At 39.2% G+C, this 26,538-nt stretch overlaps 2 protein-coding genes across 36 annotated transcripts in view; one reads left to right on the top strand and one right to left on the bottom strand.

Moving 5' to 3' along the window:
- ZNF568 (zinc finger protein 568) overlaps positions 1-3,450 on the bottom strand; it is an 84,194-nt gene extending 80,744 nt beyond the window's left edge. For 4 of the 15 annotated variants that reach the window (XM_053906343.1, XM_053906346.1, XM_019423005.2 and 1 more), the window contains exon 1: positions 1,972-2,222. Coding sequence is in view for 5 of the 15 variants with exons in the window: in XM_019422990.2 (XP_019278535.1) it covers positions 1,972-2,038; positions 3,117-3,278 (229 nt within the window). In the remaining 10 variants the exon portion in view is untranslated. The other 11 variants (XM_053906345.1, XM_019422992.2, XM_053906340.1 and 8 more) reach the window with 10 other exon arrangements.
- Positions 3,451-3,666: 216 nt separating this feature from the next.
- ZNF829 (zinc finger protein 829) overlaps positions 3,667-26,538 on the top strand; it is a 28,392-nt gene continuing 5,520 nt past the window's right edge. The window contains exons 1-4 of one of the 21 annotated variants that reach the window (XM_019423161.2): positions 3,667-3,781; positions 4,459-4,527; positions 14,352-14,436; positions 14,735-14,830. In XM_019423161.2, coding sequence (XP_019278706.1) covers positions 4,495-4,527; positions 14,352-14,436; positions 14,735-14,830 — 214 coding nt within the window. In that variant the 5' untranslated portion in view covers positions 3,667-3,781; positions 4,459-4,494. Of the gene's footprint in view, positions 3,876-4,458; positions 4,528-14,309; positions 14,437-14,550; positions 14,831-19,085; positions 19,392-23,163; positions 23,228-23,287; positions 23,451-26,538 lie in introns of those variants that run through there. The other 20 variants (XM_019423157.2, XM_019423159.2, XM_019423160.2 and 17 more) reach the window with 20 other exon arrangements.

Raw genomic sequence — 26,538 nt, 5'->3', positions numbered from 1 at the left:
CCCACATCAGGCTTTGTGCTGACAGCTCAGAGCCTGGAGCCTGCTTTGGTTTCTGTGTCTCCCTCTCCTCTCTTCTCCTCCCCTGCTTGCTCTCTCTCTAAAATAAATTTTAAAAACATTAAAAAAAATTTTAAATGGTGTAGCCACAGGGTGCCTGGGTGGCTCAGTTAGTTGAGCGGCTGACTTCAGCTCGTCATGATCTCACGGTTCATGGGTCCAAGCCCCGTATCAGGCTCTGTGCTGACAGCTCAGAGCCTGGAGCCTGCTTCAGATTCTATGTCTCCCTCTCTCTCTGCCACACTCTGTCTCTCTCCCCCCCCCCCCAAAATAAACATTAAAAAAAACTTTTTTAATGGTGTAGCTACTATGGAAAACAGTATGGCAGTCAAAAAATGAAAAACAGAATTACCATATGATCCTAAAATTTCACTTCTGGGGATGTACCCAAAAAACCTGAAAGCAGGGACTTGTACACCCATGTTTACAGCAGCATTATCTGCAATAGTCAAAAGGTGGAAGCAACCAAAGAATGTGCTGACAGATGAATGGATAAACAAAATGTGGTGCATACATACAGTGGAATCTTACCCTTAAGAAGGAAGGAAATTCTGATACATGCTTTAACATGGATGAATCTTGAGGACATTATGCTAAGTTAAACCAGTCACAAAAAGACAAATACTGTATGATCCAAACTATATAAGGTACTAAGTCAAATGCATATAGACAGAAAGTAGAATGGTAGTCGCTCAGACTGGGGAATCCAAGGAATGGGGAATTATTGTTTAATGGGTATAAAGTCTTGCAAGATGAAAAGTTCTATGGATGGATGGATGGATGGTGATGATAGTGTTATAGCAATATGAATGTAATGCCATTGAACTCAACATTTAAAAATGATTAAAATGTTAAATGTTTTTAGCTTTGTTGAAGTATAATACACAAAAAATTGCACACATTTAACATATACATCCTGGTGAGTTTGGACAAATGCATATATCCAGTACCAATTCCATAACCAAAGTACTAAACATATCTATTACCTCTAAAAATTTCATGTTCTTTTGTGTTTTGTTTCTATAAGAATAATTAACATGAAATCTATACTTTTAACAAAGTTCATAATACTGCTTTGTTAATATAGGTTCTATGTTGTACTGATCTCTAGAACTTATTCATCTTGCACAACAGAAACTTTATACCCACAGAACAACAATTCTCCATTTCCCTCTACTCCCAAGCTCTGGCAACCATTTTTCTATTCTCATGCTTCTTGAATCTGTTTTGTATATGTCATACAAATGGAATTATGTAGTACTTGTCCTGCTACTGGCTTATTTCACATAGCGTAATTGTTCTCCAGGTTCATCCATGTGGTCACAAATGGCAGGTTTTCCTTCTTTGGATAATATTCCATTGTATATATATGCCACATTTTCTGTACCTGTTTATCTGTCGATGAATGTTTCCCTATCTTGGCTATTGTAAATAATGCTGCAATTAAAATGGGGGTACGGATATTAAGATGGTAAATTTTATGTTATGTGCTATGTTATCTCTATTTTATCAAAATTTAAAAATATATATACACATACACACATATATATAAAAACATATGTACACATTTTTATATATACATACACACACACACACACACATATATATATATACACATAAATATGTATTTAACAAATGAACTCTACTAACTTGGGGCATTTAAAGTCAGAAGAAAGTAATACATTAGACAAGAATAACATAGAAATGAGTGGGTAGTTTGGAGTTCAAGTGTTTGAAAATCTTAAGTTGGGATTTTGCTATGTGTGCATATTAAAAATTCAAGGAAAAGAACAGAAACCAAAGCACTGAAGAGGGAAAGGGGAATAAGGTAAATGTGCACAATAAAAAAGTCGCAATAAGTAAAAAACAAATTTATATCAGCAATCCCAATAAATGCAAATGAATTAAACTCACCTATTAAAACAACATTCACACAGGATAAAAGAGTAAAAACCCCAGCAATATACTCTTTACAAGAGATCTGAAGCATAAAAACATAAAAAGAAGGGGTTGGAAAATGAAATTCCTGGGTAATACAATAACAAAACCTGAAAAGGAATATTATCAGACAAAAGAGAACTTGGACTAAAAGGCATTCACCAGGATAAAGAGACATGTTTTGTAATGTGGTAGATTAGAATCTTGGTCTCAATTCGTCACAACCCCCCCCCCCCCCCACTAATATTAACTCTTCATGTAACTTTGCCTTGTGCTCCCATTTTGGGTGTAACTGACATTAAGCTTAGCCATGTGGCTTGCTTTGACTAACGTATTATTAGCATACTTAGGAGCAGAGGTTTTTAAGGGTGTTTGTATGATCTGTCTTGGGCTCTGGTGATTCATGATGAGGAGAACATGTCATGGTAACCACTGTCCTTTTAGCCTGAGCAGCAGAAAGAACACATGTGGAGCAGATCTAAATCCATACTGCAGTCCAGCCAACCCCAGCCTAAGTAAACTCAACACAGAAAACCTGTGAACAGGTGATCATGAGAATAAATGCTTGCTGTAGTACGTCACTGAGTTTAGGGGTAGTTTGTTAGGCAGCATTATTATCATAACAATAGCTAAATTATACATATGATAAGAAGCAAGCCATATGATGTTGAGATAATGAACCTGGAAAAGGTCGACAGGAAAACTGGAAAGCAGCAGAAAAGCGCCAAGAACTTCCAGGGGAAAAAAGACAGCAAAGGAGACTAAGGAGTGGCCAACGGGCAGGGAGGACTGCTTAAAACCAAATACAAAAAAAATTTATACAGATTTTTTTTCCAAGCAGTTACCAACCATGACAAACGCTACACCGAAGTCAACTCAAATAAGACAAGAACCACTACACATCACAAACACCTCACCATCGACCTTCTCCGAGAACCACACAAACACCCTACCGCCACACACAACCACAAACACAACACCACAATCATATATCCCATCACAATTACTCCATTACACTCACACGCAACCACGCCCCCTTACTCTCACACACATCACCACAGTCCCACACACACACACACACACACACACACACACACACACACACACACACTGACTCCCACCACAGTTTCTTGTTCCAATAACTCCAACCACCAGACAGGCGCGTACTCCCAACCCCGAGCACTTTGCACCGCTGCCACTCCAGACGCGCAGGGCCTCCTCAGAGGCCCCGCCCCGTGAGCAAAGCAACTGAGCAGCCCAGACACCTCAAACCCCTCCCCCATGCCCCGCTGCGGGGACGCGGTAGCGTCACCTGCTGGAAACGCCCGAATGCGCATCCACAGCGCAGTATGTGGGAGGCTGGGTGAAAGCGACCCACAAGAAAGGTCCGGGCCAGGCGCCGGCAAGGCTGAACCATCCCTTCGCGCCCGCCTCCCAACGGACGTTTCTGAGCACAACAACACCTCCCAGAAGGCTTCGCGGCCCGATTCAACTTCCGGCCAGAACGCAGTCTGCGTTTCCTGTATGAGGGAGGGGCGCGGGCCAGGTGCGCGTTCGAGGGCCGGCTGGAGCCTGCCAAGCTACAGTGCCTCTCAACCCTGAGACTCGGCTAGACGCCGAGAATTGCAGTTACAGTCGTTTCGGGAGGGGCCAGGCAGGGCGCCGAGAGGAATTGGCTGTGGGTCCAGCTTTGGACCACATTTCCCAGAGGGCCGGGTAGCCGGTCGCTCTTCTCGCAGGAACTCGAACGTTTCGTCACGTCTGGCGGGACCGTTAGATCCATGAGGTGAGGGTCCGTGGGTCCCGGGGGAACGGGCTCAGCTATGCAGGTTGCAACCCCGGGAGACCCGAAAGGCCTATGTTGAGGAGACCGGAGGCAGGTACGGAATTGGGTCCTTCTGTCTGTGCGAGCGGAGCTGCATGAAAAGGGGAGGTTGTGGGATCGTCTGTGAGATTGTGACACTGAGACCTGTGTGCAGATATCGGTTGTCTATCATTGTGGGGTTGCTGCTGCGTGTGTCCCTATGGTGATGTATGACTGCGACCCTGCGACTGTACGAGAGTAACTGTTATGTGTTCAGTGATGGGAATGTGATTATAACTGTGTTACCCTGTGGGCTCTGTGTGTGCGGCTGTGGGCTGCGTATCCCGTTGATTTAAGTATGACCATGCCCAGTGTGTGGCGGCAATGTGTCTGGTTATGGGGCTCCTTCCATGTGTAAGATTGTAACTCCAGAACTCTGTCCCCGGGGAACCTCTGTGAAGTTTAGTCAGATTATAGTCCCTTGACAGCAGTGACCTCAGCTTTTTCCTGACACACCGGGGTTGGGCAGGATGCCTTATTCTCCTCTGATCTCCATTCCCTGTGTGTTGGGTGCTGGGGTTGGGGCTTGGGCTGACCTCTGACCAGACTAGTTTGGGAAACAAGGAAAACCTGGTGTTTTACAATTTTTCCTCTCTCAGTTCTACCCTTATCCAGGTGCAGAAGAGAAGGAAAGAATGCAAAATGAACTTCTTCAAGCAATGTCCAAGGTGTGTTGAGGTTTCCTCTTTGCTTTCTTTCTTTTGAAAGTTAAATGTTTAATAAAGTTATGCCATTTGATTATAAATCGCTGTAATTTCCCTATTAGAGGAAAAGATAGTCCAGCCTGGTATTAAAGCCCAACAGCACCAAATACTTAACATTCACTTATTTGGAAAATGGCTCTACTTGTGTTTGTTGTTTTCTTCTTTATAAATTCAATATTATGATTTTAAAATAAAAGCATGATTACTGTAGAGATTTTGAAAACAACAGAATTACCAAGAAAAAATAAAATGTAATCACTCAAATAACTAGTTAATATTTTGATGAATTTTTATTATTTTTACAAAATCAAATTATACTTCATTTACCATATTATGTCCTACATTTTCACTAAAAAGTGTCATTCTCCTGTGTTGTCAGATTGTCTTTGTGAATACTATTTTTCAAAGATATTTATTTCTTTGTATGAATGAGTTCTGGTCCTTTTTTTTCAGATCAGTTATGTCAGACTTTGAAATCTTTAAATATTTACACATACACACACAGATTTGAAATTGGACTCCCATGATTAATAATGAGATGAAACACTGTTTCATATGTTTATTGGTTATTAGGGTTTCTTCTTTTGTGACCTGCCTGATTAGAATCTTTTACCTATTTTTGCTCTTGGATTATCTCTTGTTGATTCATAGGAGTTCTTCATATAATGTGGATATGGGTCCTTCATGGATTATATTTTACTACTATTTAGATTGTTTTAACACTTCCTTTAAGGTGGTTTTATGAAAAGAAGTCCTAACTTTAACATAGTCAAATTTATCAATTTTTTTCTTTATGGTTGGTGCTTTTTGTATTTTAAGAAATCCTTTCTTGTCCCAAGGTTATGCAAATATTCTTTTATATTTATGCTTAAAGCTATAAGCTTTGCCTTTCTGGGGTGCCTGGCTGGCTTAGTCAGTGGGACGTGTGGCTCTCGATCTTGGGGCTGTGAGTTGGGTGTAAAATCTTTAAAAAAAGGTTTTGCCTCTCCTATTTATACATTTAATGCACCTCTGGCTTTTGTATATGGCATAAAGTGGAGCCTGTGGTTCTTTTCCCCCTTATGAATTCTTCTCTAGCTCTCTCAGTACCATATATTAGTCCATTATGTTCTCATTTCAGATATATCCAAATATATATAAATATCCAGTGTTCTTATGTACTTGGGACATACACTGTTTGTCCTCCTTCTTCTTTTGCTCTATCACAATACCACAGTCTTAATTATTCTAGCTTTTCTCTCCTTTGAAGGTATTTTGGCTTTTCTTCCTCTGGCTGTTTTTAAGACTTTTTCCCAGTTTTTGGTTTTCTGTAATTTTAGTGTAATGTGTCTAAATGTGCCTTTTAAAACTTGTATCTGCTTGGAATTTGTAGCATTTTTTGAATTTGTGAATAGGTGATTTTTATTAGTTTATTAAGAAAATTCTCAGCCACCTTCAAAGATTGCCCCTGCCTTATTATCTCTTTCTTCTCCCTTCTCAGGCTCTAATTAAACTTAGGTTGAAATTTCTTATCATTACCTTTTTTTTTGTCTCTTAATCTCTTTCTGGTTTTGAGAGTTGTTACATATAGTTCAAATCAAAGCACTGTTAAGCAAAAAAACCTTGCCTGGTCTCAGGAGGGGTGGAGGGCATGTCAGATAGCTAGAGTTTTAGGATCCTTTCCCCAGCTGGTAGTAAAAATATGTTTATTCTGTTGTATTTTAACACTTCTAATCTTGGGGAACTCTATAAATCATAAGGCTATCCATTCACCTTATGATTCTCTTATGTGAAAATTAGGATGTACTGAAGTAGAGAACTCAGTATGTAGAGTTTTCTTGAAGTATAAATTTGGAACTAGGTGGGTCTACTCTCAATTTTTTAAATATGTGTGTTTGGTACAGAGGCAAAGGAAATCAGGTTAAGAATCCATTGCCCAAAATCTATTCAGTTTAAGACCTTTGTATCTGAGTTTCTTTAGAAGATGGCTGAGTATTTTCAATCCATTCTCCTGTGCCAAAACCCAGAATATCAGGTTACCCTCTCCCATCAGCCTCTAATTATGCTTGCTATTTCTCTAGTGAAGATTGTTGCCCATTATTAATGGGAATAACTCTAGGGTGGTAGAATAATATAGAAAGATAACTTTTTTTTAAGATTTTATTTTTAAGTAATTTCTACACCCAATGTGGGGCTTGAACCTACAACCCCCAGATCAAAAGTTGCATGCTGTACTGACTAAGCCAGACAGGCACCCTTATTTTTTTAACCTAATGTTTAATCAGGAAATATTTGAACTATTCCTAGTAAAATCAGAAAAAAGACAAGGATATACACCATCACCAGTGTTATTTAACGTTGTTCTCTTGTCATTAACCAAAGCACTTTAACAAGAGAAAAAAGTAGGTTAAAAATTAGAAAAGAGGATATAAGATTATCACTATGCAGATGATATGAATGTGTACCTGGAAAACCAAATCAGCTTATAACCATAACTTTGAAATAAGCAGGACTCCGCGGGAAGTAAGCAAAATAATTCTTTTTTCATAATTTCTACTCTCAACTGTCTCAGTGTGCTAATTTTTGTTGTTGTTGTTGCCCTGGTCAAAAACTTGTGCAGTCCCTATAATTGATTTGATCACTCCTTGGTATCCTTTACCAAGTTGTTTTCAGTGACAAGGTCAGTCTCACTTTGCTAATTACAATCTCCAGTTGAATGTAATAATATGTAAGTTTCATTTAAAGCCTTTTCTTTGAGTTCAGCCTTGCTGTAAGCTAGAAGCTTGCAGTGTGAAAAAGGGCATATGCTAAACTTCTTCGTTTCTTTAACCTAAATTTCTTTTCTCCCACCCAGTAGGCAGTTTCTGGCTCCTGTGAGGTTGCAATGGGTAGGGAATAGGAGGTAAGGAGAAAAGTCTTACTTTAGTGGTGCTATTGTTTTGATCTTGGTGTCTCTTCCTTTTATGGATGTTTAGCACTGACTCATTTTCTATGGGGTACTTTTGTGGGATTTTGGGAGAAATTCCTGCTGGAAATCTCTAATTGTACTTCCCTGTGATGTGGGCAACACATCTCCTTGAAATGGCTGCTTAATAATACCTGTCTTATACTTGGGCAGTCTGTGATCTACAGCTTTGTTGGGGGACACATTGTCCCTCCATTGGGTCTACATCTGGTCCAAAACAGTCTTTGCCCTCTAAACTCTAGAAAACACAACAAAAATTCTTCTAAACAGTCTCATCATTCCATTTTGGATCCTGGAGTCTAAAGGACTCCCCTTGGTTGGTCTAAGATGAAGGAGAAGTAACCTAAATTCTCCTATGGGATGGAAATGTGTATCATTTTCCAATAACCGCCAGTTTTTGGACACCAACTGAGTGTCCTACAATTTAATTGAATTCTGACACTAATTACCCAGAGTTAACACAGAACCCCACAGGTTTAGAGGCTCAGTCTTACAAGACTGCCCTATTTGAGATAGCAGCTCCAAGTCTTGGGTATCCCCAAGGCACTGCACTTCTGCCCAGCAGACCACAAATTGAGACATTCCCATGATCCTCACTCAGGTACAGTAATTGATTAGAATGATTCATAGAAGTCAGCAAAGTATTATATTTATGACCACAGTTTTATTATAAAGAATATAGTCTAGTAGGAGGCATCACAATCCCAGACTTCAAGCTGTATTACAAAGCTGTAATCCTCAAGACAGTATGGTACTGGCACAAAACAGACACTCAGATCAATGGAACAGAATAGAGAACCCAGAAATGGACCCACAAACATATGGCCAACTAATCTTTGACAAAGCAGGAAAGAATATCCAATGGAATAAAGACTGTCTCTTCAGCAAATGGTGCTGGGAAAACTGGACAGCGACATGCAGAAAAATGAACCTGGACCACTTTCTTACACCATACACAAAAGTAAACTCAAAATAGGTGAAAGACCTAAACCTAAGACAGGAAGCCATCAACATCCTCGAGGAGAAAGCAGGCAAAAACCTCTTTGACCTCGGTCACAGCAGCTTCTTACTCAACATGTCTCCGGAGGCAAGGGAAACAAAAGCAAAAATGAACTACTGGGACCTCATCAAAATAAAAACCTTCTTCACAGCGAAGGAAACAACCAGCAAAACTAAAAGGCAACTGACAGAATGGGAGAAGATATTTGCAAACGACATATCAGATAAAAGGTTAACATCCAATATCTGTAGAGAGCTTATCAAACTTAACACCCAAAAAACAAATAATCCAGTGAAGAAATGGGCACAAGACATGAATAGACACTTCTCCAAAGAAGACATCCAGATGGCCAACTGACACATGAAAAAATGCTCAACATCACTCATCACCCAGGAAATACAAATCAAAACCACAATGAGATACCACCTCACACCTGTCAGAATGGCTCACATTAACAACTCAGGCAAAAACAGATGTTGGCGAGGATGCAGAGAAAGAGGATCTCTTTTGCACTGCTGGTGGGAATGCAAGCTGGTGCAGCCACTCTGGAAAACAGTATGGAGGTTCCTCAAAAAATTAAAATAGAACTACCCTATGACCCAGTGATTGCACTGCTAGGTATTTATCCAAGGGATACAGGTATGCTGTTTCGAAGGGGCACCCAATGTTTATAGCAGCACTATCAGCAATAGCCAAAGTATGGAAAGAGCCCAAATGTCCATCGATGGATGAATGGATAAAGATGTGGTGTGTGTGTGTATATATATATATATATATATATATATATATGTGTGTGTGTGTGTGTATATATATATATAATATAGCGTGTATATATATGTAGTGTGTATACATATCTAGTGTGTGTATGTATATATATATATAGTGTATATATACATATATATATATATATGTATATATACACACAATGGAGTATTACTCGGCAGTCAAAAAAGAATGAAATCCAGGGGCGCCTGGGTGGCTCATTTGGTTGAGCATCTGGCATCGGCTCGGGTCACGATCTCACGGTTTGTGGGTTTGAGCCCCACATTGAACTCTGCTGAACGCTTGCTCAGAGCCTGGAGCCTGCTTCAGATTCTGTGTCTCATTCTCTCTCTGCCCCTCCCCCACTCATGCTCTGTCCCTCTCTGTCTCTACAAATAAATAAATGTAAAAAAAAACAATGAAATCTTGCCTCTTGCAACTACATGGATGGAACTAGAGGGTATTATGCTAAGCGAAACTAGTCAGAGAAGGACAAATATCATGACTTCACTCATATGAGGACTTTAAGATACAAAACAGATGAACATAAGGGAAGGGAAGCAAAAATAATATAAAAACAGGAAAGGGGACAAAATATAAAAGACTGTTAAATATAGAGAACAAACAGCGTTGCTGGAGGGGTTGTGGATGGGGGGATGAGCTAAATGGGTAAGGGGCATTAAAGAATCTACCCTGAAATCATTGTTGCAATATATGCTAACTAACTTGGATGTAAATTATAAAAAATAAATAAATTATAGAAAAAGATTTAAAAAATAAAGAAAAACTGTGATACAACTCTTTTGCAGGACCAGGAAACAAGGAATGTGATATGGGAAAGTCAATCCACAATTACCTCAAGAAAGTCCCCAGAAAACATCTATTAAAAACAGGAACGCAGGAATATTAATTAGAAATATAGAAAAAACCAAGAGAAACAAAAAAAATTGAGGGTCCCACCTGAGGAGAATGAGATTGGGTACTGGGACAAAGCCCAGCCATTTTTCACTGTCTTAAAATTTCTTGAATTTTGGGGTGCCTGGGTGGGTCAGGTTGTGTCCAACTTCAGCTCAGGTCATGATCTCACAGTTCATGGGTCTGAGCCCCACATCGTGTTCTCTGCTGTCAGCACAGAGCCCATTTGAACCCTCTGTCCTCCCTCTCTCTCTGCCCCTCCCCTGCTCACACTCTCTCAAAAATTGTAATAAACATTAAAAAAATTCTTGAATTTTTAAAACGCAAAATTGGTTAAATGTTAATTTAAAATATCACTATCTTAGGGCACCTGGGTGGCTCAGTCAGTTAAATGTCCAACTTCAGCTCAGGTCAGGATCTCAAGGTTTATGAGTTTGAGCCCCAAGTTGGGCTCTTTGCTGTCAGCATGAAGCCTGCTTCAGATCCTCTATCTCCCTCTCTTTCTGCCCCTCCCCTGCTTGCTCTCTCTCAAAAATACATAAACATAGTAAAAATTAATAAGGTATCACTATCTTAGAGAAGAGTATAACTTAAACTTCTTGAAAATTACAGTTCTCTTATGACTGTTAAATGACTCCCTATTGGGGTGCCTGGATGGCTCAGTCAGTTGAGTGTCTGACTCTTGATTTCAGCTCAGGTCATGATCTTGCGGTTCGTGGTACCTAGCACCAAGTTGGGTTCTGTGCTAGCAGACCAGAGCCTGTTTGGGATTCTTTCTCCCCCCACACCACTGCATGCATGTGCTCTCTCTCAAAATAAATACTAAAAAAAAAGTTATTCCCTACTAACATATATTCTTTAATTTTTATAATTTTACTGGTGGCAAAATTTATGGCAATATTAATATTACTGAAAAACTTTTCATTTCAGCCATTTGGTTAAGCAAATCCTTAAGATCCTCTCCAGATATGGCCCTCCCTCCCATACCTTGCCCTATGCCTCTCTACCATTTTGCTGTTTCTGAATTGTATTCTTTTTAAATTTACATCCAAGTTGTTTAGCATATAGTGCAACGATGATTTCAGGAGTAGATTCTTTAATGCCCCTTACCCATTTAGCCTGTCCCCCCTCCCACAATCCCTCCAGTAACCCTCTGTTTGTTCTCCATATTTAAGAGTCTCTTATGTTTTGTTCCCCTTCCTGTTTTTATATTATTTTTGCTTCCCTTCCCTTTTGTTCCTCTGTGTCTTTAAGTCCTCATATGAGTGAAGTAATGATATTTGTCTTTCTCTGACTAATTTTGCCTAACATAATACCCTCTAGTTCCATCCACGTAGTTGCAAATGGCAAGATTTCATTCTTTTTGATTGCCGAGTAATACTCCATTGTGTGTGTGTGTGTGTGTGTGTGTGTGTGTGTGTGTGCGCACACACACACACTATATATATATATATATATATATATATATATACATATATACACACTATATATACACACTATATATATATACACACACCACATCTTTATCCATTCATCCATCGATGGACATTTGGGCTCTTTCCATACTTTGGCTATTGCTGATAGTGCTGCTATAAACATTGGGTGCCCCTTCGAAACAGCATACCTGTATCCCTTGGATAAATACCTAGCAGTGCAATCACTGGGTCATAGGGTAGTTCTATTTTAATTTTTTGAGGAACCTCCATACTGTTTTCCAGAGTGGCTGCACCAGCTTGCATTCCCACCAGCAGTGCAAAAGAGATCCTCTTTCTCTGCATCCTCGCCAACATCTGTTTTTGCCTGAGTTGTTAATGTGAGCCATTCTGACAGGTGTGAGGTGGTATCTCATTGTGGTTTTGATTTGTATTTCCTGGGTGATGAGTGATGTTGAGCATTTTTTCATGTGTCAGTTGGCCATCTGGATGTCTTCTTTGGAGAAGTGTCTATTCATGTCTTGTGCCCATTTCTTCACTGGATTATTTGTTTTTTGGGTGTTAAGTTTGATAAGCTCTCTACAGATATTGGATGTTAACCTTTTATCTGATATGTCGTTTGCAAATATCTTCTCCCATTCTGTCAGTTGCCTTTTAGTTTTGCTGGTTGTTTCCTTCGCTGTGAAGAAGGTTTTTATTTTGATGAGGTCCCAGTAGTTCATTTTTGCTTTTGTTTCCCTTGCCTCCGGAGACATGTTGAGTAAGAAGCTGCTGTGACCGAGGTCAAAGAGGTTTTTGCCTGCTTTCTCCTCGAGGATGTTGATGGCTTCCTGTCTTAGGTTTAGGTCTTTCACCTATTTTGAGTTTACTTTTGTGTATGGTGTAAGAAAGTGGTCCAGGTTCATTTTTCTGCATGTCGCTGTCCAGTTTTCCCAGCACCATTTGCTGAAGAGACAGTCTTTATTCCATTGGATATTCTTTCCTGCTTTGTCAAAGATTAGTTGGCCATATGTTTGTGGGTCCATTTCTGGGTTCTCTATTCTGTTCCATTGATCTGAGTGTTTTTGTGCCACACATTTTTTCTTTAAATCATTGATATTCATGTTATCAGCACCTCACAGATATTATTAATCTGAGCCAAGTAGTATACTAGAGGCTAGATTCTTTTTAGTACAACTTTTACAGTTTTCTTAGGGTAAACTGCTTTGTTCCTTTATTTGTCTCATTCCATATGTGTGTTGCTATTTTCCCCCCAAATCTACCAACATTGCTTTCAGTTGCCTATCAAAAATATTTTTCATGTGATCTAACATTAGTTCTTTAGTTTTCTTTGGAGACATGTTTCCCATAGTCCTCTATCCTCCTGTTCCTAGATGTTGCTCTCTAGTTCTGCTGCCAGATATTGTCCTATGACTTGCCTTTCACAGTTATACTTGGGACTTTGTCATGTATTTTCATGTTCTGTAATTTCTGAATATAGTATTTTTCTTTTTCTTAATTTACTCTGCAGTTCTGATGGAGCACATAGGCCAGCAGCTTCTTTTAAAAAGCTGCATAGGAGAGGGGCATCTGGGTAGCTCAGTCGGTTAAGTGTCTGAGTGTTGATTTCAGCTCAGGTCATGATCTCATGGTTTGTGAGATCGAGCTCTGCATCAGGCTCTATGATGACAGCATGGAGCCTGCTTGGGATTCTTTCTGTCTCCTCTTTCTGTCCCCCCTCCCCCCCCCCCCACCATTCTCTCTCAAAAATAAATAAATAAACATTTTTAAAGTTCTAAAATGAAAAGCTACATAGGAGATAATTTTGTCTTTTCCTGCCAATCTATAATTGTGTTGACTTAATCTTCACACTAGCTTGGTTTTTAATCTTGCTTGGTATATAATCTTCACTTTAGCTTTGACTGGGTATAGAATTCAAGGCCAGAATTCATTTTCCTTTGTAATATTAAAGGAGTCACTTTTTTTTCTTACTTCAAGTGGTGCTTTTTAAAAGTCCACTCTGGGGCACCTGAGTGGCTCAGTCGGTTAAGCATCCGACTTCGGCTCAGGTCACAATCTCATGGCTCGTGAGTTCGAGCCCCGCGTCGGGCTCTGTGCTGACAGCTTGGAGCCTGGAGCCCACTTTGGATTCTGTGTCTCTCTCTGTCTGCCCTTCTGCTGCTTGTACTCTGCCTCTTGCATTGTCTCAAAAATAAATAAACATTAAAAAATTTTTTTTAAAGTCCACTGTGATTTTGATTCCTCAAAATTTTTTTTATAATCCATATTTTCTTCCTGGAAGTTTTGGAAAATTCTGGTTTTTTTTCTTCCTGGAAATTTTAGAAAGTTCTTTTTTTCCCTGATTCTGAAACTTTAAAGTGTTTTAAAATTCATCACACAGTTCCTTATTTGAGGTCTTAAAAGGAAAATATGGAAAGAGAAGGAATTCACATTTACGTACATTTCACTATAGCCAGGCATCAAGCATTGAGCTGTATTTTTGCTATTTCATGTCATTGGAAAATTTTACTTGTACGTTCCTAGATATATCCCTCTGTATACAAGACATATGTTTTCTACTGATCTAATAGAGTTCTGGCCCCTTCAATTTGATTAACAATCTCTGTTCCTTTTTGTAGAGCCCTCTACCACCATCCCTACTACCATCTTTTTCTTATCTTCTTCTACTGTGAAAGCGTGTTTGTTGTTTCAGGGATCAATGATGTTCAGGGATGTTTCTATAAACTTCTCTCAGGAGGAATGGGAATGCCTGGACTCTGGTCAGATGAATTTATACAAAGAAGTGATGTTGGAGAATTTCAGCAACCTGGTTTCAGTGGGTAAGGATAACTATCCCCCAAAATTCAGAGTCTGTCCTCAGGAATGTCTCCTTTCTCCATTGTGAATTATTTGTTTCAAGTAGCCAGCTAAATTTCTGCTCCCTGTTCCTTAAGGAATGGTTTGAGTTGGAATGGAATAGAAGAATTGGAAATGAGCAGCTCCAGTGGGCTGAAGCTTCACCTTCATCTTTTTTCGGTCCTTCCTACAGTGGCATCTCTTTCTTCTCACCAAGGGACTGGATCTGATTTCTGGGACACCCACAGCATAACCATGTCCCATGTCTTTTCTTGTGATCAGGACTTTCCAATTCTAAGCCAGCTGTGATTTCCTTATTGGAACAAGGAAAAGAGCCCTGGATGGTTGAAAGAGAGCTGACGAGAGGCCTTTGTTCAGGTGAATGAGATGTAGGGTAATGATTTTATCCATGTTTTAATTGGGTTGTTTGCCTTTTTATTATTGAGTTTTCTGTTAATTATATATTCTAAATACAGGTCTCTTAACAGTATATGATTTGTGACTATTTTCCCCCATTTAGTGAGTGTGTTTTCACCCTCTTGATTTTGTCCTTTGAAGCACAAAAGTTTTTAATTTTGACAAAATGCAGTTTATTTTATTTTTTTTCTTTGGTTGCATATGGTCTTGGTGTGAACTCCTTTAAGAGCCTTCACAGTTAAGTTTATTAATACCTTCTGGAAATAGGAAAGTATTTAAAACTTATTTTTTTTGTCAGGTAAAAGTTTTTATGTCAGTTATATCTCAAAAAATGTTATAGGAAAAAACAACAAAAAAGTTATAGATACGACTTTAGTTTTACAATTTAGCCACAAGATACATTAATGAAGAACTAAAGAACTCACAAATCGGGTTTTTTTTTAATTTTTTAAAGTTTATTTATTTATTTTGAGAGAAAGATAGTGAGCCGGGGAGAGGCAGAGAAAGAGGGAGAGAGAGAAAATCCTAAGCAGGCTCTGCACCGTCAGCACGGAGTCTGATGTAGGACTTGATCTTACAAAGTGTGAGATCATGACCTGAACTGAAACCAAGAGTCGAACGTTTAACTGACTGAGCCACCCAGCCACCACCCCCCCCGCCCAAGATTTTTTTTCCTTTCTAGGAGGCACAAGATATTACAAACAGACTCAAAGGGAAGATAACAATCCAGATCTTCTGTCATCTCAACAGAGAATGAAGGGATCCCCAGATAACTGAAACAGATGTCCATTATCCATATAGATACCACCATAATATCAGATTCCTAATCACTATAATGTACCAGCTTCACACAAACCAGAACCAAACTGGATTTGGCCCCAAAAAAAGCCCAGGACACACTAAGGAGGGTGTAGTGGAGAGAAAGTGAATGAAAGTAGAATTTTATTGCTGCTTGGGATTTACTGAGACAGCCAAGAAAAGAAGACTGCTGGGACTTAACCTATGAGGAATACTTCTCAAGTCACATGTTTTATTGCATCCTGCGGTTAAGTCCATTTGGACATCTCAGTGGGATCTTCAAAATTTTAAGAGAATAACATTTTCTTTTTTATTTTTATGTTTATTTATTTATTTTGAGAGAGAACACACACCTGCATGAGCAGAGAAAGGGCAGAAAGAGAGAGAGAATGAACCCAAGCAGGCTCTACACTGTCAGCATGGAGCCTGACCCAAGGTTCAACTCCACAGACTGTGAGATCATGACCTGAGCCAATACCAAGAGTCAGACTCTCAACTGAGAACCACCCAGGTGCCTCCAGAGTATAACATTTTCAAAACTTTTCAAAAATATAACTTTTCAGGGCATCTAGGTGACTCAGTCGGTTAAGTATCTGACTTGGTATTGGCTCAGGTCATGATCTCACAGTTGTCAGATTGAGTTCCACATTGGGCTCCAGGCTGAGTGTGGAACCTGCTTGGGATTCTCTCTCTCCCTCTGCCTCTGCCCTTACCCTGCTTACACGTGCGTGTATGCGCTCTCTCCCTCTCCCCGTCTCTCTCTCAAATAAATAAACTGAAAAAAAAAGTTATAACTTTTCAGAAGTTTAATATGACTCTTTCATAAATATATGATAAACACATTTGAAGGATTTATTTAGTTCATTATTTGGGAGAAATGGAGTTCATATTGTCATGGAAAGAAAGAATGCAGGAATAACATCACTAACTGGGATATAAAAACTAGTTATTGTCCTACAGGATAATAAATCTGTAACCTTCAGGCTGTCTTTTAACCAAACACATCATTTGCAATCTGTTGTTCCTAGCAATTTTTTGTTTTTTGTTCAGTTACTTTCTAAATTTTTAAAACACGCTGTATTGCTATTGTGAGCGTGTACAATTTTCTAATTAGTATTGTTGGTGCAGAGAAATACTATTAGTTTTTCTTTAACATGTGAAAATGAATTTAATTTTGTTAGTTATCAGGGAAATGCAAATTAAAACTGCAGTAGGATACCATTATGACACCTGCAACATGGACAAACATTTAAGTCTGAAGATGAATAGATGAGAATGTGGAGCAGTATGCAGCCTCAAGCTGCTTGTAGGATATAAATTTTTCAACTGCTTTCCCCACCCCTTTCTTCTTAAATTTTATTGTGATAAGATCACTTAACATGAGATCTACCCTCTTAACAGATTTTTAAGTGTATAGTATAGTATTGTTAACTATAGGCACAGCATTATATAGTAGATCTCTAGAACTTATTTGCCTTGCATCGTTAAAACTTTATATTTGTTGATTAACAACTGCTCATTTCCCTCTCAGCCCAGCCCCTGGCAACCACCATTCTACTCTTTGCTTCTATGAGTTTTGCTCTTTTTAGATACCTCATATAAGTCAAATAATGCAGTATTTGTCCTGTGACTGCCTTATTTCATGTAGCATAGTGTCTTCAGGGTTCATCCATGTTGTCACATATGGCAAGATTTCCTTCTTTTTAAGGCTGAATAATATTCCATTGTACATATATGCCACATTTTCTTTATCCACTCATCTATCTATGGATTTAGGTTGTTTTCATCTTGACTATTATGAGTAGTGCTGCAATGAACACATGAGTGCTAATATCTCTTCAAGATCTTGATTTCAATTCTTTTGGATAAATACCCAGAAGTGGGATTGATGGATCATATGATAGTTCTATTTTTAATTTTTTGAAGAACCTCCATACTGTTTTCCATAGTGGCTACACCATTTTGCATTCCCACCAGTAGTGTACAAGAGTTCCAATTTCTTAGCATCTTCACCAACAGTTACTTGCCCCCCCCTTTTTTTTTTAATGACAGCTGTCCTAACCGTAATAGGTAATGTTTCATCATGGTTTTGATTTATTTTTCTGTAATGATTAGCGATATTGAGCATCTTTCATTCACTTCTTGGCTATTTGTATGGTTTCTTTGGAGAAACTTCTATTCACGTTCTTATTTATTTACTTACTTAATTTTTAAAGTTTATTTATCTTGAGAGAGAGAAAGTGAGCAAGTCAGGGGTGGGCAGAGAGGGAGATAGGGAATCCCAGGCAGGCTCTGCACTGTCAGAGCATAGCCAAATGCACGGCTCGAACTCATGAACCATGAGATCATGACCTGAGCTGAAATTGGATGCTTAGCCAACTGAGCCACCCAGGCACCCTACTAATTTTTTAAATTAGGTTATTAGGTTTTATTCCTACCTATTTTAGACATTAACCCCTTATCATATATATGGTTGGCAAATGTTTTCTCCCATTCCATAGATTGTCTTTTCATTCTGTTGATTCTTTGCTATGTGTAAGATTTTAAATTTGATGTAGTCCTAGTCCTGTATGTCTATTTTTGCTTTTGTTACCTGTGCTTTTGATGCCATATTCGGAAATCATCACTAAGACCGGTGTCATGAAACTTTTCCCCTATGTGTTCTTGTAGAAGTTTTACAATGTCAGGTCTTATATTTAAGTCTTTAATACATTTTGAGTTGATTTTTCTGTATGATATAAGGTAAGAGTCCAATTTCTTTTTTTTGCATGTGGATGTTCCATTTTCCCATCATCATTCTTTTTAAGCTTATTTTGAGAAAGACAGAGTATAAGTGGGAGAGAGGCAGAGAGAGAGGGAGACAGAGAATCCCAAGCAGGCTCCACACTGTCAGCACAGAGCTGGACATGGGGCTCAAACTCATGAAACCTTGAGATCATGACCTGAGCCAAAACCAAGAGTCATATGCTTAACTGACTGAGCCAGCAGGTGCTTCTCCCATCATCATTTTTTAAGACTTACCCTTCTCTGTTATGTAGTCTTGCACGTTTGTTATATATTAATTGTGTATACGTGAATTTATTCTGTTCTTTTGGCTATGTGAATGTCTTTGTGCCGGTACCGTACTGTTTTAACTGCTGCAGCTTTATAATCTATTTTGGAATCAGGAAATGTGTTGCCTCCAGCTTTGTTGTACTGTCTAAAGATTATTTTGGCTCATTGAATTGTTTGTTCTATTACTATAGAAAATGCCATTGGGATTTTTACAGGGATTGCATTGAATCTGTAGATAATTTGGGGAGTATGGACATTTTTACAGTATTTTCCCAATCCATGAACACAGAATATCTTAACATTTATCTTGTGTATCTTTAATTTCTTCCATCAGTGTTTCACAGTTTTCAATGTACAAGTCTCTCACCTCCTTAGTTAAGTGTGTTCCTAAGTATATTAGTCCTTTTAATCCATTATAAATAGTATTGTTTTTCTAATTTCCTTTTCAGAATATTGTTAGTGTAAAGAAACACAGCTCATTTTTCCTGCAACTCATTTCCTGCAACTGCAAACTGAAAACCTAATTTGTTTATTAATTCTAACAGTTTTTATGTGGAGTCTTCATAGAGTTTTCTATATGCCGGATATAGAAGTGGCAAGAGTGGGCATCTTTGCCTTCATGATCTTAGAGGAAAAGCATTCAGTTTTTCATCATTGAATATAATATTAGGTGTGTACTTTTTATATATGGTCTTCATTATGTTGAGGTAATATCCTTCTAGTAGTTTGCTGAGAGTTTTTTAATGAAAGGGTGTTGAATTTTATCAAATTAGTTTTCTGCATCTGTTGAGATGATCATTTGATTTTTATCCTTCAGTCTCAGGTATCACATTAATTGATTTTTGTATGTTGGATCATCTTTACATCCCAGGAATAAATTCCACTTGGTCATGGTGTATGATCCTTTTAATGTGCTGTTGAATTCGGTTTACTAGTATTTTCTTGAGAATTTTTGCATCAATATTCATTAGGAATTGGCCTGTCATTTTCTTTTTTTAATGGTTTCTATGTCTGGCTTTGGCATGAGGGTAATGCTGGCTTCATAAAATGAATGTTTTTCTTTTTCCTCTTTATTTAAAAAAATATATTTTTTAATGTTTATTTTTGAGAGAGACAGAGTGCGAGCAGGGGAGGGGCAGAGAGAGAGAGGGAGACACAATCCAAAGCAGGCTCCAGGCTCTGTCAGCACAGAGCCCATTGTGAGGCTCAAATGCGCAAGCTGTGAGATCATGACCTGAGCCAAAGTTGGAGGCTTAACCAACCGAGCCATGCAGGCACCCCCATAAAATGAGTTTTGAGCCTAGTGGCTCACTTGGTTGAGCATCTGACTCTTGATTTCAGGTCAAGTCATGATCTCAGGGTCATGGGAGCGAGCCCCAGAGTGGAGCTTGCTTGGGATTCTGCCTCTCTCCCTCTGTCCCTCCGCTACGTGTGTGCACACGTGCACTTTCTCTTTCTCTCAAAAACAAAAATAGTTTGGAAGTGTTCCCTGCTTTTCAGTTTTTTTGTAGGAGTTTTAGGATTGGTACCTCTCCCCCACTCCCTAGGTTGACATTATTATTATTTAAATGTTTGGTAGACTTCACCAATGAAGCCATCTGGTCCTGGGCTTTTCTTTGTTGAGAGAATTTTTTTTGAGAGAGAGAGGAAAGAGAGAGAGTGTGTGCTGCATGCACGAGCAGGGGAGGGGCAGAGGGAGAGGGAGAAAGAGAATCTCAAGCAGGCTCCAGGCTCAGCATGGATCCCAACTTGGGGCTGGATCTCACCACCGTGAGACATGACCTGAGCTGGAATCAAGAGTTGGACGCTTAACTGACTGAGCCACCCAGGTGCCCTGAAAGTTTTTTTTATTGTGAGCCAATGTTCTTACTAGTTATGGGTATATTCAGACTTGCTGTATCTTCATGATTCAGTCATGGTAGATTATATGTATCTAGGAATTTATCCATTTTTTTCCAGGTTATCCAGTTTCATGGTATATAATTATTCATAGTAGCCTCTTATGGACCCTTTTATTTCTGTAACATTAGTTATAGTGTTTCCTTTTTCATTTCTGATTTTATTTATTTGAGACTCCTCTTTTTTCTTCGTCTAAAAGTTTATCAATTTTATTTATTTATTTCAATAAACCAACTATTTCATTGGTCTTTCTTGTTTTTCTATTCTATTTCATTTATATCCACTAATCTTTATCATTTTCTTCCTTCTGCCAACTTTGGGTTTAGTTTGTTCCTTGAGGCATAAATTAGGTCATATATTTGTGATCTTATTTTTGAATGTAGGACTATACTCTTCCCTCTTCATTACTACTTTTTCTTCATCTTGTTTTTGTCTCTCAAGATATTTTCTAATTTCTCTATTTCTTGTTGACCTATTGCTTGTTCAGAAGTGTTGTTTAATTTCTACATATTTGTGGATTTTCCAGTTTTCATTCTGCTGTTGATTTCTAATTTCATTGACCATAGTCAGAAAAGATACTTGGTGTGATTTTAGTCTTCTTAAATTTCATCCAGGTCCCCCTGCCTTTGAAGTTTTTATTTATTTTAATCTCTACACATAACATGGGACTCCAACTCATGACCCTGAGATCAAGAGTCATACGCTCTTCCAACTGAGCCAGCCAGGTGCCCCTTTTGCTTTTGACTATTTAAAAAAAATTTTTTTTTTTAACGTTTATTTATTTTTGAGACAGAGAGAGACAGAACATGAACGGGGAAGGGGCAGAGAGAGAGGGAGACACAGAATCGGAAGCAGGCTCCAGGCTCTGAGCCATCAGCCCAGAGCCTGACACGGGGCTCGAACTCACGGACCACAAGATCGTGACCTGAGCTGAAGTTGGATGCTTAACCGACTGAGCCACCCAGGCGCCCCTGCCTTTGACTATTGACAAAGACATTATAATGATGTCTCAGTGTGACATAATGTGTCTCAGTATGGATTTCTTTTGGAATACTTTGACTTCCTGAGTCTGCATGTCTGTTTCCTTCCCCAGATTTGGGAAGTTTTCATCCATTACTAATTTGAGTAAGTTTTCTTGTTCTTACTCACTTCTGCCTCTAGAATTCCCATAATGTGTATATTAGACCATTCCTTGGTGTTTCATAAGAACCTTAAGCTTTCTTTACTCTTTTCTATTCTCTTTTCTTTCTGCTCCTTTGATTCGATAATTTCAAAAAAATGTGTCTTTGAGTTCACTGATTCTTCTGCTTGCTCTAGTCTGTTGTTGACTACATCTATTAAAATTTTCAGTTCAGTTTTTACATTCTTCAGCTCCAGGATTTTCTTATTATTTCTCATATTTTGTCTGATTGGAATTCTCACTTTCATCATACATTGTTCTCCTGAGCTCATTGATCATTTTTATGACGTTTATTTAAAATTCCCTGTCAGGTAATTCCTCTACTTATATTTCATTAGGGTAATTTTCTGGAGCTTTGTTTCTTTGTTTGGATTGTGTTTCCCTGTTTCTTCATTTTCCTTGATTCTTTGTGTTGATATCTACATGTTAAAAAAAAATGCCACTTGCCCCATTTATTATGTATTAGCCTCACACAAGAGAAGACCTTCACCAGTCAGAGCTTCTGTCAGCCTCTCAAACTTTTATGCTAATCCAAACCACTGTCCTTATTAGCGACCCCCAGGTGTCTAGAGTATGCCAGGTCCCATCAGTGCTCTGAAACAAGCACCAATTCCTCATATAGCATCTAAAGAAATTAGAACATTGGATGTGTGGTCCAGTTTCTTTCCCTCTCCAGAGAAAATGTGGGAGCTGGAATGTTTTGCCTGCTAGCTTTGCTCTGGAATGGGGGGAAGGGCTATGGCAAATGTTTACATGCAGGTGTTACATGCAAAGATGGTTCAAATCCCCATCTTTGTTCTCAATGGCTCCCAGGTGTCTAGAATATGCCCGGTTCCATCAGCTCCAAGACAGAAGCCAGGCCCTAAGTAATCCCCCGAAATTTGGAACATTTGAAAACTGGGAGCTTTGTTTTTTCTCCCACTCGCTATGTACTAAACTAGGAGAAGAGCTGTGGTGCTTCCATGCTAGTTCAAATTGCCCCTTTGTTTTCTGTAGTCCCAGGGGCCCACTGTTTGCCAGGTCCCATCTGCACTCTGAGATAGAGATAGGTGAGATTGAAGTCAGTACCTTGGGTAGCTCCCAGAGAAGTTAGAAAATTGTTGCATTGTCCAGCTCATCTTCAAGGAGATGGTGGGAGCTGAAGTTTTCTATCCATTCGTTCTGCACTAGGCCAGGAGGAGGAGCTATGATAAGTTTGTATACTAGTTCAAACTACCTTCTTAATTCTTGGTGGCTCTCAGACATCTTGAATCTGCCGGGTTCCATCAGCACTCCAAGACTGGTGAGATAGAAGCCAGTACCTTAGTCAAACCCTAGAAAAGTTGGAATGTTTGACACACAGTCCACCTCTTACCTTCCCCAGGGAGAAGCTGAGAGCTGAAGTTTCTCTCCCATTCACTCTGTATTGAGCAGGGAAAGGAGCTGTGGTGAGTGCCTGCATACTAGTTCAAACCAGTGCTTTTGTTCTCTGTAGTCCTCAGGAGTCTAGGGTATAACAGGTCTAATCAAGGCTCCAGAATGGTCAGTTAGGCATCACTTAGAAAAGTTGAGTCATTGACTGCATTCCAACTTTTTTTTGTATTCAGGGAGAAGTTGGAAGCTGGAGGTTTCCTCCCAGTTTTATGGCGCTATGCCAGTACGGGGATCATGGTGAGAGAGGGTTTCTCCAGTTTTCCTACTAGTTTTAATATGTCTGGCTTCACACTTGCCTAGTATGTAGGATTCTCTTAGTTTCTTGATTTCTCACGAAGGGAACTTATCTATGTATTGGTATTGAGTTGATGTGTTTATTATGGGGGTCAGGAGAACCTAGCACTTATTATTCCATCATCTTGCTGATGTTACTCAAAATACTATTGATTTTTATAAGTTGATCTTTAATGTCTGGCAGTTTTTTATTCTCTTGATTTTTCTAGTTACATCATCATCATATTAAGGTTTTTCTAGTTAGATCATCATATTATTAGATTTATCACTTCTAATCCTCATACTTATTATTTCTTTGCTTATAATAATAGCTGGGACTGCCTTAATTGGTAACATTGGTAGTGGTAACATTTCTTTTTCCTGATCTAATGGGACCATATCTGAAGTTTCTTCAGGGGTGCCTGGGTGGCCCAGTTGGTTGAGCGTCCAACTTTGGCTCAGGTCATGATCTTGTGGTTTGTGGGTTTGAGCCCCACATTGGGCTCTGTGCTGACAGCTCAGAGCCTGGAGCCTGCTTCAAGTTCTGTGTCTCCCTCTCTCTTTCATAACTTTTACCAAGTTACAGCTATTACTTTGCAGGGCTGATTTGCTCAGAGTTATCATAAATAGGTCTTGGCCACATCCTATACTTTATCTGTCAAAGATGATCATGGTAGTTTGTAGTCTTATTTCAACAACAGTTGTACCCTCTGTTGTATGGCCATTTTGACCTGTGAGTCCATGTTCCCAAGAGATTATCAATCACCTTGTCTGGCAGTGTGCCTGGGGTAGGGCCAAGAGGTAGACCCAGGTCTGTGTCCCTCTAGGTAGATATAAGAAGTGGGCGGAGATAAGCTCAGGATGATGAGCCCTAAGACCTAAGGGTTCACTGGTGATAACTTTTATTTGCTACTGCTCCTGTAGGTAATTCTTCTTATCAGGGTTTGATCTTTCAACATTTACAAAGCAGCAGCATCTACGGAAGAGTATGTTTTCCCTTTTGTAATCCACCAGCTCTTGGGTTTTTTTCTTTAAGGTTTTTTTTTGTTAACATTTATTCATTATTGAGAGAGAGAGAGAGAGAGAGAGCACAAGCATGGGAGGGGCAGAAAGAGGGGGAGACACAGAATCTGAAGCAGGCTTCAGGCTCTGAGCTGTCAGCGCAGAGCCCAACACGGGGCTTGAACCCACAAGCAGTGAGACCATGACCTGAGCTGAAGTTGGACTCCCAACTGACTGAGCCACCCAGGTGCCCTGCTCTTGGGGTTTTAATAGCTTAGGAGGTAGAGGAGCATATGCCTGAGAGCAGGTGATCAGCCATATTCTTCTATCCACAGGTTTTTTTCTTTGCCATTAGGTTATCCTACTTATTCAGCAACTTGAGCAGAGTTGCCATCAATTCCTGTGGTAAAGACATAGGCTGCCGTGGTCCCAAGGAAGTTCAGGGAAAGGCTAAATCAGAGTTTAAAGACTTTACTACCAGGGTAGCCTCTCCTTGCCTCCTGTTACCATCTATCTAGGCAAGTAGCTCCATCCTCAAACACACACAAGTTTGTATAAGTCTTCAGTCTCCCTAAGATATTTCATAATTTGCCTCAGTTCCACAAAACCAAATTCTCTGTAATTTCTCCAAGGTCAATTGAGAAAGGAAGCCAGAATTTTGTGCACAGAATTTAGAGAGGAATTTGGGGGTTTTTAAAAATACTTTTTCATGATTATATTTTTGATTTCTAAGAACTTTGTGTGTATATGTTAGTGTTCCTTTGTGTTCCTTTGTTTGGCATCTTATGCCTGTTTAATTCTCTTATCTCTCTGAGGTTATTCATTATATGTTTTGACCTTTTCTTCTGTTCCTTGCATTGATTGTTCCCTCACAGATACTTTGTTCTGTTTTAGGCTCCTTTTCATGTTGAAAAACATTTCTCAAATGTCTTATAAACAATGGCTTACTGCTCATTTTTAAGTATGACATACTGAAAAGATGATTGGAACTTCTGTGTAGTAGGGATTGGGTCTTGTTTACTTTAGGATGATCTGGTTGGGTTAATATACTGAGGACTGCCCACTTTTGGTAATATGGTCTTTTCCCTTGTGCATAATTTTCCCATCAGAAGGGACTTTTACTTTCATTACTAATTGAGGGAGTTATGAGCCTATTATTGGCATTCTGAGAGTGAAATTGGGATGAAATGAACAGGATTATTTCAGTATTGTGGCTTTCACAAATTCTCTGATATCAAATGGCTGTCTTACACTTCAATTAAATTCTGACACTACCTGGAATTAACATCAGATTCCACAGGTTAAAGGGCAAGGTACCCAACAAGATTGCCCTTAGTTCAGACACCAGTTGCAACTGGGATCCCCAGGCTACCCATACTTCTGCCTGGCTGACTGTAAATTTAGAGTTTCATACAACTCCTCAGGTTTGATAATTCACTAGAACAACTCATAAATTCATGAAAAGCACTGTACTTACGATTACCATTTTATATAAAAGAGACAGTGAACAGCCAGCTGAAAAGGTACATAGGGCAAATTCTAGGAGGTACCAAGCATAGGAAATTCTGTGCCCATGTAGTCAAGGTATGCCACCTTCCTTGTACATCATACAGTCTAGGAAGCTTCCCTTAATCCTTGCTCTGAGTTTTTATTGGGGTTTGATTATGTGGTCATGAGTGGTCAAGACTAGTTTCAGTGAATCCCCAATATATCAGGCTCTATCACCTGCCTACCATTCTTGCCTATATCATTCGGCACCTTAGACTTCCTGTAGGCTATACCCTAATGTGAATTTGCAACAGCACACCCTTTGCACAGTCTCTGACTGCACCTCCACCCATTTATACATTTCAACACATTTGTTCCTCAAGTCTTTTTTTTTAATTGTTTATTTTTCAAAGAGAGAGCATGAGTGGGGGAGGGATAGAGAGAGAGGGAGACAGAGGATCCGAAGCAGGCTTGGTGCTGAGAGCAGCAAGGCCTGATGTGGGGCTTGAACTCATGAACCGTGAGATCATGACTTGAGCCAAAGTCGGATGCTTAACTGATT

The sequence above is a fragment of the Panthera pardus genome, unplaced genomic scaffold (genome assembly GCF_024362965.1).
Source record: "Panthera pardus isolate Hobbes unplaced genomic scaffold, ASM2436296v1 HiC_scaffold_18, whole genome shotgun sequence".
Taxonomy (NCBI): Eukaryota; Metazoa; Chordata; class Mammalia; order Carnivora; family Felidae; genus Panthera; species Panthera pardus.
Note: the sequence above shows the minus strand (reverse complement) of the source record. Positions and strands in the feature narration are given on the sequence as shown.